This window comes from Bactrocera latifrons, unplaced genomic scaffold (assembly GCF_001853355.1).
Source record: "Bactrocera latifrons isolate USDA-ARS-PBARC rearing strain unplaced genomic scaffold, ASM185335v1 scaffold_74, whole genome shotgun sequence".
Taxonomy (NCBI): Eukaryota; Metazoa; Arthropoda; class Insecta; order Diptera; family Tephritidae; genus Bactrocera; species Bactrocera latifrons.
In genome coordinates this window covers 1,192,637-1,208,141 of record NW_017537423.1, presented here as the reverse complement: position 1 = coordinate 1,208,141, position 15,505 = coordinate 1,192,637, and the positions used below count along the sequence as shown (strand labels likewise).

The 15,505-nt window shown below is 34.6% G+C and overlaps 1 protein-coding gene across 1 annotated transcript in view; it reads left to right on the top strand.

Annotated features, from left to right (window-relative positions):
- Positions 1–4,507: 4,507 nt before the first annotated feature.
- LOC108976242 overlaps positions 4,508–15,505 on the top strand; it is a 12,612-nt gene continuing 1,614 nt past the window's right edge. The window contains exons 1-9 of the mRNA XM_018945195.1: positions 4,508–5,573; positions 8,755–8,933; positions 9,802–10,079; positions 10,173–10,729; positions 10,819–10,898; positions 11,935–12,033; positions 12,345–12,601; positions 14,275–14,466; positions 14,539–14,708. Coding sequence (XP_018800740.1) covers positions 4,508–5,573; positions 8,755–8,933; positions 9,802–10,079; positions 10,173–10,729; positions 10,819–10,898; positions 11,935–12,033; positions 12,345–12,601; positions 14,275–14,466; positions 14,539–14,708 — 2,878 coding nt within the window. The remainder of the gene's footprint in view (positions 5,574–8,754; positions 8,934–9,801; positions 10,080–10,172; positions 10,730–10,818; positions 10,899–11,934; positions 12,034–12,344; positions 12,602–14,274; positions 14,467–14,538; positions 14,709–15,505) is intronic.

Genomic DNA, 15,505 nt, shown 5'->3' with positions numbered 1-15,505 from the left:
AATTCATTTTAATACAACATTTTCAGTTGTTTTACAAAAATTATATAATGACTCTTCGAATTCCAGTGAGAAATTTTCAGTCTCACGAAATCAATAAATAAATCAAAAATTAAGAAATAAAATAAAATTTAAAAGTAAAAAGAAAATTCGTAAAATTGCATAATTTAGCAATAAAAAACCAGAAAAAAAGGAGAGAAAACAACATTGAAAAAATAATCATAAATAAAGACACATTGACAATAAAACTTTTTCGAGTTGGGAGCTTCGAAGGTGTCACTGTCTTCTCAGCCTCTATTTTGGTATTAATTTTTTGTTTTGTTGCAAATATGCGTTTTGTTTTTATTTTTGTTTACTATCGCCTCTTCACACTGGCGCAACACACTTGTGGTCTGCATTTGGTCAACATGCTTATCACGGCCGCGGTGAGCAGAACCAGCAGCTTTTAGAAGCTAGTAAAACCACTTGTACAGTGTGGATAGAGTAAAGCGACAGCACTCTGATTGCAACAGCAAAGCAACAGCAGTGACAGCTATCACAACAACACATGTAAGATGACTGACATCAACAGCGACATGCCACATGCTACATGCCCCATGCAACATGCAAAAGCATATTGGCAATTAATAATAGCTGAAACACAGTAGTTTTATTATAGTTGTTGTTGCACTGATTTTTGTTTTTCTCTTATATTTTCTAAGCGCTCTGCCACAAAAGCAGGAAAATTAACTCGTTTTTATTGGATTTGACGGTACTATAACAAAAACACTCAGAAAACTGTAGCGTGAAAAGCAGAAAAAGAGTAACAAAGAAAGATATAAATAGTAAATACTTTAAGACTCATGTTTGAAGAAAATTTATTCCAAAAACTTGCATTACAAAAAATGCAAGCTAGAAGAATCAGATGATGACAATTATGATTATGAAGGTTTTAAGGTTGGACAAAACGAAGAAAAGTTTACCAGCTGCTAAGAAGACTGACTTCACTCTACTTTCCAACTGGCAGCTCTTTCTATAAAAAAGTGGCTTAGTTTCCAGTAGTGAGGTAAGCATCCATTACCTAAACTCCCAGTCGTGCGGAAATGGTAATTCTGAACTAAATTTTGGTTCATAAAAAGTAACGCTTCGGCAAAAATGGTGAAAATTCAAAATATAAGGTTAAGCGCTTTAAGTTGCCAGTTCTTCAATGTACATAAATAGAAGCATAAAAAAGACCTGCGTCCTTGCAAGATAATATTTCTCAATGATTGTTGACTACATTGCATATTAAACTCATAAAGTCAAGTCTCATCGGCAGTTATAATTCTTTCCATGAACGTGGGATCGGGATTCGCACAATCAAGTATATCTAAATAGACCTGTTTACGGTACTATTTTTGAAAGCATATCCTTTAATTTTTTAACAATTTCATCAGTTGAAGAAATCAAAGGTCGTCCAGAACGAGGCATGTCTTCAATGATCTCTCAACCGCCTTTGAAGGCATGTGTTTAACGATCTCTTAATCGTCTTTGAAGGCTTAATAGCACTCCTAAGCTTGTGCTTTTGAATCACCGTAAGCCTTTTTCAAGATTCGCAACGACTTCGCATACGATCTTTTATATGGAGTGGTCTTTCTTCCTGAACTCTTGTTTATTTCTTTCCATCAAATTTAACTACTATTTATTCTATTTTAAAATACTGGTTTTTCCGTTTAAAATCTTTACCGAAGTTAGTAAAAAGTTGATTTCGCTTTACAGATTTTGTGTTGTGGCTCGTAGTCGGCACGCGAGACAACTATAGCAGACAAATTTCATATAGATCCGTTTTAATCAAGCGGTAAGGCGGTTTTTTACTTATTTTCTGGCAAAACATTATTTTGAAATGATGTTTCGTTTATGAAATAGTAACGGAACCAGTAACTTCGCCAGATTTGTTTATAGTTCATATCAGAGTCTTGAAATATAATACATATATTTAAATTTCCTAGATTTTTAGTAAAAAAAATTAATTTTGAGGCAAAAAGCTTCATTTTGAGGTAAAAAAATTTATAAATTGAAAATTAGGAGTAAAAAAATTAAAAAAAAAATTTTCAAATTTTAGTAAAAAAATATTAGAGCAAAAAAAATAAAGTTCGATTTTAATTTATTCAAAAACAAACTAAAATAAAAAATTTGCAAAATATATAATTTAAATTTCTACAAAATCAATTACGCATTCTAACGCTGAAGTTATTTTACATAATGCACTTAGGTTAATCGCACAATCGCATAAAAGCGTCGCGTAATCGCACGTGCAACAGGCATGCGAATGTGAACAGGATGAAAAGTAAAAAACAAAAATGCGCGAAAGAGCTTTATGCACCGTTGCAGCGGTAAGTGTGCCGCCAGGTGAAATGCGAAAAACGTAATGAAAATAAAAATTAAATGAAAATAAATGAAGTGGCAAGAAATGAATATGAAAACGAAAACAAAAGCAAAAGCAGCGCTACTCGCTGCGAGCTAATGAAACAGGTTAAGCATGTGCCGTTGCAATTTCAATTTTTTATTGCATTTTTATTTTTTTTTTTCTTGTTTTTGCATTTATACGTGATTTCTTTACAACGCATTTGTGATTTTTTCGCCACTGCCGCTGTCGATCGCATCGCACGGCGGCACACCGGCCACTCTCTTGCGCTTCAATGCGCTCCAAGCTATTTGAATGCCTCACACGCGCGTCTCAGCTGACTTGCTGGCTGCTACGCAGTGTGGCAACACTTTTGCTTTCCTTTCAGCATAATTTCACACTTTGGCACTCGCACTTCTCGCTTGCCGCTCTTTACTGCGGCTTCGCTTTTACGCTTTCGGTATAGTTTATGCGCTGCTGAGGCTTTATTTCGCTGTTGTTGTTGTTTCTAATGGCGCCACTAAAATCTAATCGAAAGTGTAGAGTAAAACTGAAAAGCAAAACGCGATTTGCCGCTTTTATAGTCATCTCTGTTGGCATTTCCTGCTTTTGTTGGCGTCAAGGCATTTATTTCTGTTTGTTGTTGTTGTTGTATTTTGCCTTTGTGATTTGTATTAATATTTCGCTTTTAAATCATGCGACGCTCCCATCAAAACAAGCCTAAAACTGGTTATTTCATTCATAAATTACGAATGCGGTGTGTGATGAAGATAAATGAGGGAAGGAAAAAATATGGATGTTTATATATATACACAAACGGGAGGAGAAGAATGAAAAGGCAAAGAAGCACATAAGTAGTCTTATGCTTTATAGCCTTTCCGCTTTTTGATGCGTTTCAAAGACTTCGAAAGTAATTTAAAAAAAGTATAGCATACCCACAGGCGCAGTTTTAATTAAAACTAAATAATGTCTCATAATAGTCTGACGTTATCGCAATCAAATTTGCTACATAATTCATTATAATTATTCGTACTTTAAACTACTAAGTGGAAATTTAAAAGTTATATTAAAATAAAAGCCTATATTTGGGCGGTAAGAATTTCTAAATTTTCAAAAAATTTTAATTCGAAAATATTAATACACAATTTATTGTATTTACTGATGCTAAGGGATGCTAAACAATTTGTATAATATTTTGAAAAATTATAGCATACCCACAGGCGCAGCACTGTTTCAAATTGAATACAACAATTATCCTGCCTTGCCAAAATGAAATTTGCTATGATACACCATAAATATTCTTAATTTAAATGACTATGTGTAAATTTAAAAATTTTGTTAAATCTATAGCCTATCTTTAGGCGCTGCCAACCTCAAAATATTACATTTAGTTAATTTTGGTTATATTAGCATAATATTAATTAAGTTTAATACTGCTGAGAGTATGTTTTAAGCTATTTGTGAAACATTTTAAAAAATATAGCCTATCCGCAGGGGCCGTACTAACTAATCATTTTTAAACAATAAAGTTCTTGCGTTATCAAAATTAAATTAATTAATTATGCATAATAACGAGAAAGTTTTAAATTTTTGTTAAAATTATAGCCTCTTTTTAGGCGCTGTGAGCTTACAAATTTAAAAAAAATTAGTTTTGTAAATTTTTATATAAAATTTCTAGTGTTTAATTCAGCTGAGCGCAAGCGCTGAACAGTTGTCTGACATTATTTTCAATATTTTACAAAATTCGAAAGTGCAAAAAATTATAAACGAAACCGAAATTAATTTAAGTGTTGTAAATTAAAGAATTTCAAGAAATAAAAAAAAAATTAAAAAAATTAGAAACAAAGATTTCGAAAATATTTGAAAGAACCTAAAACGGCGAAATTATTTAGAATAAAAAAACTGGAAAATGTGACAAAACTAATTGGTTTCAGTGCTTTAAAAAAATATCGCTGTAAACGGTATTTCAATTGAAATTTTCAGTAAATAAAAATGTGTGAATTAAAAAAAGCGCATAGCAAAAGTGCAACTCTGCAAAAGTATTTAAAATAACAGTGCAAAAAATGTAAAAAAAAATTAAATTGACGAAAAATTTACAAATTACTAAAGAAAAAATAGAACAAAACATACTCTACTGCCAATACCAGAATGTTCGAGACCAAGTCAGCGCTAAATCGGATAACTTCTACACACCGCATGGTTCCCTCCAAACCACAAAGGGTGCTACTACTATTGCTACCACTACTGTGCTGCCCACCAACGTTGCAAAACGCCATCACAGAGCCCAAGAGTACCAACAAAACCGACACAACAGCAGCGGGAGACACCGCCAGCTCGGGAAGTCACTTCGTGCCACATCGTTTCTCCAGCAGCAACAACATTACCATATTACACGAAGTGCACGGACTGCACAGCGCGACAGAACGGCCACTCGTGCTCAATACACACGAAGTTTTGCCGGTGAAGCCGTTGAAGAAAAAACCCTACACGCTGCTGGACAAAACGATCTTTCCCGACTATGAAAAACCGAGACCGCTTAAAGAATATGAGCTGCATCCGGTGACTTTTGACTTCAATTTAAGCGATTTGGAGGATCTCGAGCATGAGACCGTGAAGAAGGGTGACCTCAGCGCTGAGGAGAAGCATTTACTGCGTAATGCGGATGAAGCGGGGCTCAGCTACAGTGAACGCGGTCTGCCTTTTGAGGATATCGAGAGCGGTGTGGCATTGGCAGGTGTGCCGGCGACCGAAGTAACGCTGAGTGTTTACACCACAGAGGTGACAAGTTTACCTACGACGAATGCCACACCGGTAAGCACCAGCACCACCACCACCACCACCACTACAATTGCGCCGATTATCACCACACCGAATGTTGTGGCCACCATAAGTCCACACATCTTTAAGGTGCATAAGAATAAAACTTTGAAGAAGGGTCGTGAGCTGCTCAAGCAAGAAGAAGAGATGCCGAAGAATGTTGGCAATAATTTCAATAGTATTAGTCATTATTTTGGTGCAGATCCAGTTGTGGGTGAAGTGAATGCAACGGCGGCTAGTCTCCAGACTGCAAATATCTTTCAAATTATCACCAATTTGTATGACCACTTCTATTGGCAGCCTACCGAGATACGCACCAAGGTGAGCACCGCATGTGGGCTCGAGATGCAGGCGTATTTGACGGGACTACATGGCAATTTCAACTGGGCCCAGAGAGGTAAGTCAAAATATGTATTTTGTGGGGTTTGAAGGACTCATGGAGCTCTAGAAGCAAATATGCTGAAGTACTCGAAGTAATTTGTCCCGCATATCACTTCAGTAACTCGGAAAGAGATCTATTCTGATTCATGTAAAGCGTAAAAAGTATTGATTTGCTCAAAACTTTCAGCATTTGCTGAGTACCGCTTTTTAAATCCAGCCAGAATGAGTTCAAGAGCTCCTTCATCTATACATATCTTTAACTTTTTGATTAGAAGACTAAGCATACCGTATATTTTCCATAGAGGCTGTCATAGTTTTTCGATAATAGAAATAGAAATTCGACCTCTATTTCTAAAGCTTGGGTCGAAGATGGTAAATGTTATCTAGTCTTGAGGAGTCTCTTAATGAAGACCCGAACCTAATGCATAGGTGATATCAAGGATGTGGAAAGATGAGTTAGTAATAGTCCTGGGAATTAGTTGAAAGATTATAATCTTTTAGGGTTCTAGACAAAAGTTGAATTAAACTTTTAGTTTAAGGATAGCTAAATTCATAAAAATCGAATTTAACTTTAATATGAATAACATCTAATCTAACCTAAACATCACATCATGCTCCGTTCTCATTTAGACTTATTGAAACTGTATTCTACTTCCGAATTCGCTTTGCAAATACTTTTCAATCAATTAAGTTAGCTTTTATTATTCTCTTAACATTATATTTTTCGAATATATTTAGATTCGCCTAAAGCTCATCATATTATATTATCAACGTGTTTATGGATGCAAACCAATCCACAGCAAGCTCCAAGCAGTCCGAGGTGGCGGGCTAACGGAATTTGAAGCCTTATCAATCCCATTAATGCCGCATTACATTTATCATTTAACAAAGTCGCTGCTCCGTCCATTTACCTATCACGCCCCTGTGCGAGTTTTCGTATGCAAGCACCACGCACCACCCCTGCTCTTTAAACAAATGACCCACGAGTGCGCAATCCTCGATATAAATCGGTGCGGACAAATGAATTTACAGTCAATTGAATGCGAAATTCACATGGCCGTAGTGTGCTGGTAATTATTTCGCACCAATGCATAAATCAACAACAAAAAATGGCATGAGCAAGTAAAACTGATTGAGGAGGTGCCATACGACCAGACGGATGCGAAATTCAAGCGCGCATCGGTCAGTCCAAAGCATTGAAAGCGAGTTTACTGAGTGTGTCTGTATAATTACGCTGGAAATATGCGTGCGGGTGTCCTTTTTAGGAACTATTTGAAATCCCGAAATAATTACGGGATCCCGTTTTATGAATTTCGGAATTTTTAATTAAAAGCTGGTTTTAGATATGACAACATTACATGTTTAAAATACTAAGTATGGTAATTACCAATCCCGAAATATTAAGGGATCTCGTTTGATGAATTTAGGGATTTTGAGTCAAAATGTGGTTATAAATGATATGAAAACATGGAATGTTAAAAAGGCTATTATAATTACCAATCCCGAAATATGGACGGAATCCCGTTTTATGAATTTCGTAATTTTTAGTTAAAGTCTCATTGTAAATGATATGAAAACAATATGTGTTAAAAATACCATTTTAATTACCCGAATTGTAAACGGGATTCCCAGAATCCACCTCTCATAGCAATATCAATGTATTACGAATAAAACATAATAACAGTTAAACATTAAGTACCGAAACAGTCCCGAAGTGATTTTCAAAATATCTAAATCGCAAATCGGTATTGCGATTTCTACTATGAGGTCAGCGCTTAGTAGGCAACAGGCACCAGTTTGTAATTCAATCAAGCGAACGAATAATAAACAATGCCTGTAATTTTCCAAAATAGCTGTAAAAGCTAAAGGCTGTGTGCTAATGAAATGAGATTTGAATATTACGCGATAATGCCGGTTGTGGCGTGTACGTGTAATTTATAAATCAAAGGACGGCAGTCATTGTTGCATGATTGATGAGTATTTAATGATTGTCCATTGCGAAAATAAATAAATAATGAGTATTCCTGTATTCAGTTTTTGAGTATGAGAATCAGTTAGCCAAGGGAAGAGGAAATTGGAAGGGAAGGTAGTAGAAGTAAAGTTGGTATGTATGGGGGCCCAAGAAGATAAAAAAATTTTTCTCAAAATAGTTAATCGCCCTTCCGCAATTATAATTCCCTGAGCTGAAATCTTGATATATATTCATGAGGGAATCAAAACGAGTGATATAGCGAGCGAATAGATATTAACAAGTGAGAAGTTCCCGAGTTGACGACTCGATAACTCGGGAAGATAGCATAAGTTTTAGCCAAAAGCTGGTGGACCCCAGAAGGGAGAGAAAGTCTCCCATACGATTTTCTTGGGACTCGTCCATAAAATTCACGTTCCAAAGCGCAGTATATTAAGGCTGATTGTGTTTTTAATATAAAAATGAAAAACCCTAATACCGAAAGCCTTAAACTTGATCTTCATTTGATCTTGGCTCATATCTGGTCTCAATGGAATACAATTTTCAACATTCTATAATATATTGGATTATAATATTCTCAGCCTGTGGACTTCATTTCTATCGCAGAGAGTTAATAAAAGAAATCAGAGTCAATAGGTTACATATTTCTCGAAAGGAACCCAGAGGTATGGACGTTTAAAGTACCGTTACATTAGTAACGCTATAGTTGCTCTTCTCCATAATGACTTAATTTTACAGTACATGCTCCCTCTCCTACAATTTGCTCTTTACCCTTTCCGCGTCTACTCTCAACTGTTCCATACCTCTTCGCCCTCAAGCGTTTACAATTTAACAATCAATTTACCGTTTTACTGTGGCAATAACAAAATTAACTTTACTTCAGACCAATTTCATGCACACACTCTGGCCGAGAGGGAGTGTCCGTCTATGTTGCTTGCTGGTAATAAAATTGCACTTATTTAGTCGCAGTGAAATCTGCAATTTCCAGTAACTGTTTACTTTGTTGCCACCGTTAGGACAAACAAGCGGACGGAGAAATGTATGAATTTCATTAACAACAAGCGCGCGAAATTAAGCGATAAAATACGAAAAAAGTGAAAAGAAGAAAGGAGAAGCTTACAATTTTCATTCTCTTAATTTTTTTCCTTATTTTTACGTTTTTATTGTTATTATCTTTTTTAACACCTCTTTTAATCACTGTTTCTCCATTGAAATTGCTCTTTTGCAGCTTACGATGCCTCCGGTCGTTACCGTGGACAGTTATTCTTTGGCAATGACAAGTGGCTGGGTCAGAAGAACTTTTGCTATGAACTAAATCGTCAATTAAATCCGGATGAGCGTAAACATTTCGAATTTGAATTTTATGCAGCACTGGTGGCCTTACGCTTGTGGATGCCACAGGCATTGGTGAGTTGGTTGAACTTGTACTGGTAAAGGACGATTACAAAATATTTTGCACAACTTTAGGTAGGGAAATTAAAATACTCGTTTTTGTAGCTTTAGAAATTTATTTTTTATATAAAAAAAAATAATCCAATTGTCATACTTCACTCATTTCACAAATATCCCTTTGTGGGTTATTGTAGAAAGTGGTTATATTTTAGCATACATATGTGAGTGGGTTTAGAAAGTTTCATATAAAATACTACATTTTGTAAAATATCCCTTAAGGGAGATTTTCCAAACAAAGTATATTTGCTTAAATTTAAAGAAAAATTTTCTTTGTCGTATAAACTTCGCCCACAGAGTAGGTTTAGAAAATATCCAAATCGGGAAATTTTATAAATGAGCTATATTCTGGTGTATTTGATGTACTGTAACAACGTGTGTATGTATGTTTACTTAGTTTAATTAGGGAAAGCCTTTTTCTTATAACATACTCATCCTCAAATCTTTGAAAAAGATATAAAAGCGGTAATTAAATAAAAAACTTACTACATACATATGTTTATATAGTACATTCATATGTATGCACAGTTTCAAATATCCCTTGACGGGAAATTTTCTAATTCTTTTGTATTTACGTAAGCTGCAATGGGAAGAATCTAAATGAAATATATTCTACAAAAAAATTATTTTTAAAATATCCCTTGAGGGAAGTTTGGGCCGTTAGCTACATTACGTTTCATTAAAGGTGCTGAAAAAGTTATTTTTTAAACTTCATAGAAAAGTTGTTAATTTTCAAATATCCCTTTAAGGAAAATTTTTTAAACGCGTTTCAAAAATAAAATTTTTTTATAAATTAATGTTTCCTACACGACATTTTTCAAACCAGAACGTCAACCTTCAATTGGGCGAATGCCTGCCGCGCTCCTGCAGCGCACATGACGTGCAAGCCATACTCACATTAGACCCGCATGCCCAAATGCTAGTCACATTAAACACCGCAGCTGCCATGCATGCACAACACAATCAAAGCATCGGCCACAAAAGCAACAACAATAGTAACAACACTAGCAGCAGCAATAACCATACGATAATACAAGTATTGCATGTGCGCCCGGTACCCGGCTTATTTAGCTACTGGCGTGAGCTGAAATTTCAAATATTTCTGTGAGTTTTTGCCTTCAAAAAATTGCATAACATATATTGTAAATTAAAAATTTATAGGAAATTAACAAAACTCGTTGATTTCGATTTTTCCAGAAGTTTCATGTTGACGTTGTTGCTGCTCGTCATCACTGCCACTTGGTATCAGTCGAAATTGAGTCAACTGCAGCTCACCTCGCCTCACATACCAGCCATAAGCGCGAAAATTGATGCCGTCATTGCTGCCACAGCCGCAGGTGGCATTGTGACGCTGGATGCCGGCGCTGCGGGTACCTACACCAGCAATGTCTCAAATAGTGGTAGCGTTAAATCGAGGAGAGGCCACCAAATGCCGGCCTTCGAAGTCTATCAGATGAGCACGCTGAACGAGAACAACAATGTGCTTGACATTGAGGCCGACGTAAATGGCAATAAAATGGCGAACAACGGTACTAGTGCTGGACATGCCAATGGGCATAGCAATGGCAGCGCCGCAGCTGCAGCATCCACAAATGGCGCTGGTGGCAGCGGTAGTAGCAACGGTGGTAGCGTGCGTCGCCCGCACGGCTCATTGTCAGCTTCGGAGGTTGGAAAATCAAATTTGGCCGACTATCGGCTGGAGACGAGCAGCAGTGTGGGTGCGAGCAGCACGTATGAAGCGAAGAAGCAATTGAGTAAGTACTTATGATGTTTGCATGTATGGAGGGTCTTGTTCGCAGAACTTTGCAGTTTACAATCAAAATGTTGTGCTTGTGCATTGCAGGTTTACATGAACAGCTTCTACTGTGTTTTGCATTTCAAACGAACGCCGGCACCATACTAAATATGACCGAGAACAAAGAGGTAAGCTGATTTTGTTGGAAGATGTGGAAGTTGTTGAGAAGTTGAAACTTTGATGTGCACATTTAGTTGTAGTTGATAGGAGAATTGTGTGCAGATTTAAAGGCGAGGTGAAAATTAGAAATTTAAAGCAAAAATGGCAAAAAAATTTTCGAAGAAATTTTTAAAAATTGCTATTTAACTGTAGAAATTCAAAATTTCAAAATTTCCCTAAAACAACTAAATTTTCATTTTAAAGTAGCATTGAGTTGTTTCTGCCGAATCATGTATACAAAATTTCAATTTTAAATAAGTGCTTCCTACGAAAGGGTTTAATTTCAAAATTTCCCTAAAATTTCCTTTCGGGGAAATTTTTTAAGACAACTTCATTTTCATTTTAAAGTAGCACTGCAACGTTTCTGCTCAACCTTTTATAAAAAACTGCAAATTTCCTCATAATAAGTTCTTCCCAAGAAAATTATTAATTGTAAAATTTCCCCGAAATTTTCCTTCAGGGAATTATTKGATTAAATAAACAACATTTTCATTTTAAAGTTACGTTACGTTGTTTTTTCTCAACCTTTAGTAAAAAAAACTTCAATTTTAAAATTTCCCCTGCGAGGAAATTTAAGAAATAAGTAAATATTTTTATTTATAAGAAGTGTTCCCTAAGAAAGTTTAGGAAATATATAAATATTTATCTATATACCGCGCATAAAGCATAATTTGATCAAAAAAAAGTTATTTAAGCATTCTGCCTCTCAGTGGCAGTAAAAGTGAGCTTCTGAGCCGAAAATCGCAGAAAAATTACGTTGAAAGCGAACAAGCAATGAAAAGGCTTTAAGGCATAAATAACTCATAATATTTCGGAACTTTCAAAGGCATTAGAGTAAAACTCCAGCAGGCTTTTGTTTATTGACTTATGCCTGTTAGATGCTGCACAGTCTATTGTAAAAGTTTGCAATAATAGCATGGCTTTTGGTAAATTTGTTTTCCCTTTGTATATTTAATTTTCATTATTTTTATTTCTTTTTTTTTTTGCTCTTTTTCTCATGCTTAGCAACAAACCTCTTGCGTACATGGCCTGCGTGTCTTCTCCGTGTTGTGGACGATAATGGTGCATACGTATTTGCAAATGTTTACCATCGGTGAAAATAGAGTAAATATTTTACTTACAAGCACTTAAGTTAGCAAAACACATAACCCACACTAACACAGCCACCGATACAAATACACACGCACACAGTAATTTCTTCAACTTAACTGAGAAATGCTTACGCACACCCACACTCCATATAAATCTGTAAATCCCTCTTACGTTTTCATAACTTTGTTTTAGGAAATTCTGAGAACTTGCTTTACTTTCCCGTACTCCCTCACTCTCCCTCCATCACTTCTTCCTCGATATATTTTTATTTCACTTTGCTAAGAACTTTCGTTTCATTTGTTTTTTTTTTTTTGTGCCCACAGTTTCAACGCAACATCGTCGAACGCTCAATTTGGTATCAGTTTGTGGGTAACGCCACTTTTTCCGTTGATACATTCTTCTTCATCAGCGGCTTCCTGCTCACGCTAATCTTTTTGAAGCAGGAGAAAAAGTATCCGGATGACACTGGCCAATTTTTGCGGCACAGCATGAAAGAGACTGGTTTCGTATTGCTTTACCGTTATATACGCTTGACACCAGCATATTTGTTTGTAATACTCTTTAACGATTTCGCCTTGCGGTAAGTGATACAAGTGCTTAGTCCCCTAAAACTATGCAACACTTAAAAGTTGGATTCTTGCATGTTTTTGAGTCGGTAAATTGTGTGTTAGTATTTATATGACTTAAACTACTAACGAATGTGGAAATATGAAAAAAAGTCGCCTAGAAGTATGCAACGCAATTTTTCAGATACTTAAAGCTTTATTTCGCTTGATTTTGCACATTTTTTAGACATCGCGTTGACTTTGTATAACTTATTTTTGGGTTTTAAAAAATTCAGCCTAAAAGTATGCTAAACAATTTCTTTTTAAGCCAGGCGTTTTCAGTTTTTAACGATTTTTAGAACTAGAGAACCATAAATACATTATATATAACCCATTTTCTGCCACTACCGCTGAATTCATTCAACATTTTGAACTCAAAAGTATGCTATAAAAATTAATAAAATCGAAATTTTATTACTTTCATATTTGAAATTGCTACACCATTATTTTGTGCTTAGCTTAATTATGATATTTTGAAGTTCTAATGATTTTCAGCCCAAAGGTATGCTAAAAATAATTTTTAATCCGCGTTTTAAAACTTTTTTTTAACTTATTTTACATTTTAGAAGCATTATTCACACAAGAATTCATATTGGTGACCATTTTCTATTATCCTTAGTAACTTCTATTTACCTTTTGAATATTTTAAGCGCAAAAGTATGCTACATAAATGCTTGATATCAATTAAAATCCAAAATTTAGCTTATATTTCTGGAATATTTCTAATTAATATCAAAATTGCTTTCATTTAATTATTATTTAAAAACATATTTATGAACTTTCCCCATTCCTTCATTTTATATTAATTTCAGTTTAAAAGTATGTATGTTAGAATACTTTTTTGCTAATATTTGTTCATATAATTAAAACCAATACTCAAACGATGAAAGTAAGTAAAGCCGCTTTAATGATTTGGCTCTTCAGAGATACAATCAGCATTCCACAGCCTAAAATTATGCAATAAAAGTGCACATATTTCATAACACCACCACTTGCTTCTTCTGCAAAATATTTGAGATGCTTGTTACGCTTCAATTACTGCATTAAAACGATTGATTTCGTAATTGTTGTGTTTAAGCGCCTGGTGGCATGCAACAATAATGCTGCAAAACTGATAATCAATTAGGATATTTTCAATTAATATGTGTACACGCACAAGCACAGTCTTGCGTAAAGCTTGCTTGTGCATACAAACTGAATAATTTCTAGAACGCCGGAAGCTATGCTTATGAGAATTACAAAATGAAATCAATAATGCATGTGCAAAACTTTAGTTAGCTTTAAGAAGCATTATGCAAATCAATAATATTGATGAGTAGTTGTTATGGCAAGGTCATAATTAGAAGAGAATGCTTATGAGGGCGTGAAATGATTTCATATTGCCTACATTTCGGCTGCTGTAAGCAATTCAAGTAAAATTAAAAAAAAAAAAACAACTGTAATTCCACTCAAACTTTAACTTTCTTTACTAGCCTGCAGACTCAAAATGTTTATAATGCAATAATTGTTCAAAATGAACCATACATTTAGGATTGTATAGCAAAAATATTCATTTTATTAACCTTGGGCTTATTTTTGAACACAAAATCATTTGAAAAGTGGTTTTCTAATCGTTCTTCTTCTCAAAACCACCTCACTTTATTTGCAGCCAAACTTTCAACAACTCCGTCTTCCAGCCGAATGTTGCCGCCGACACTTGCAGCAGCTATTGGTGGCGCAATATACTCTACATCAATAATTTCTACCCGCTCAGTGAGATTTGCATGATCTGGAGTTGGTATATGGCTAATGATATGCAATTCTTTGTGATGGCTTCGCTCTTGTTGGTGCTCTCCACGAGGTGAGTACAAGCGTGTTGAATTTAAATTTTTTTAAATATTTAATTGTATGTATGTCGGTGTATTATTTTTAGGTACTTCAAAACGACGGCAATCATTGTCTGCGCATTTTTGCTGAGCTCTTGGGGCATATCGGGCATAATTTCACTGCATTACCGTTATACACACAAAGTGGCCAATCCATTTGAATCATTCGACTTTCTCTACGACAAGCCGTGGCAGCGCGTGGGTACTTATATAATGGGTAGGTTTGGCATGCTTCTAGGCGCTAGAGTTTTTTATATTTAATTCTAAAGCTAATTTGGAACCTCACACTTAGTAATAAGACAAATTTAGTACAAAATTTTAAGTACTGTCTTTTTAGTACAAAATAATTTTGACACAGAAATTTTAGTACAGTCTTTTTAGTACCGAAAAATTTACACAAAACTATTTCGAAATTCTGATTTTTATTTCTCAATGTATTTGACATACTGTTTCAAATTAATTAATTAATAAGAAATGCTATGCAAAATTTTTAGTACTAAAAAAATACCGACTTTTTAGTACGAAACTTTTAGAACAAAACATCTTTTTCTTTATTTTTCTAATAATTTTGGCCCGAAAACGTTTGTATTTTTTAGTACAAAATTTTTAGTACAGACGTTTTGGCACAAAACAAATTTTTTATACAATATTTTGTGACAAAACTGTTTGTACAGACAAAAGTATTCAAATCAGTAGAAAAATTAGCACAACATATTTAGTACAGACTTCTTAGCACAAAACAGCTTTTTTGTACAATAATTGTAGCACAAAATTTTTAGTAAAGACAAAAGTATTATTATAAAAGTAAAAATTAGTACAAAAAATTTATCACAAAACTCAGATTGTTTTTCTCATTGTATATACATATGTATGTATGTGTGTATATGAAATATTTAAAACTCTGGTGAAAATGTGATATTTAAAATTTTTAGTGCTAAAAAAAATTAACTACGAATATTTTAGTACAAAAATTTTAGCCGTATCTATTTCAAAATTCAAATATTTTTTTTTTTA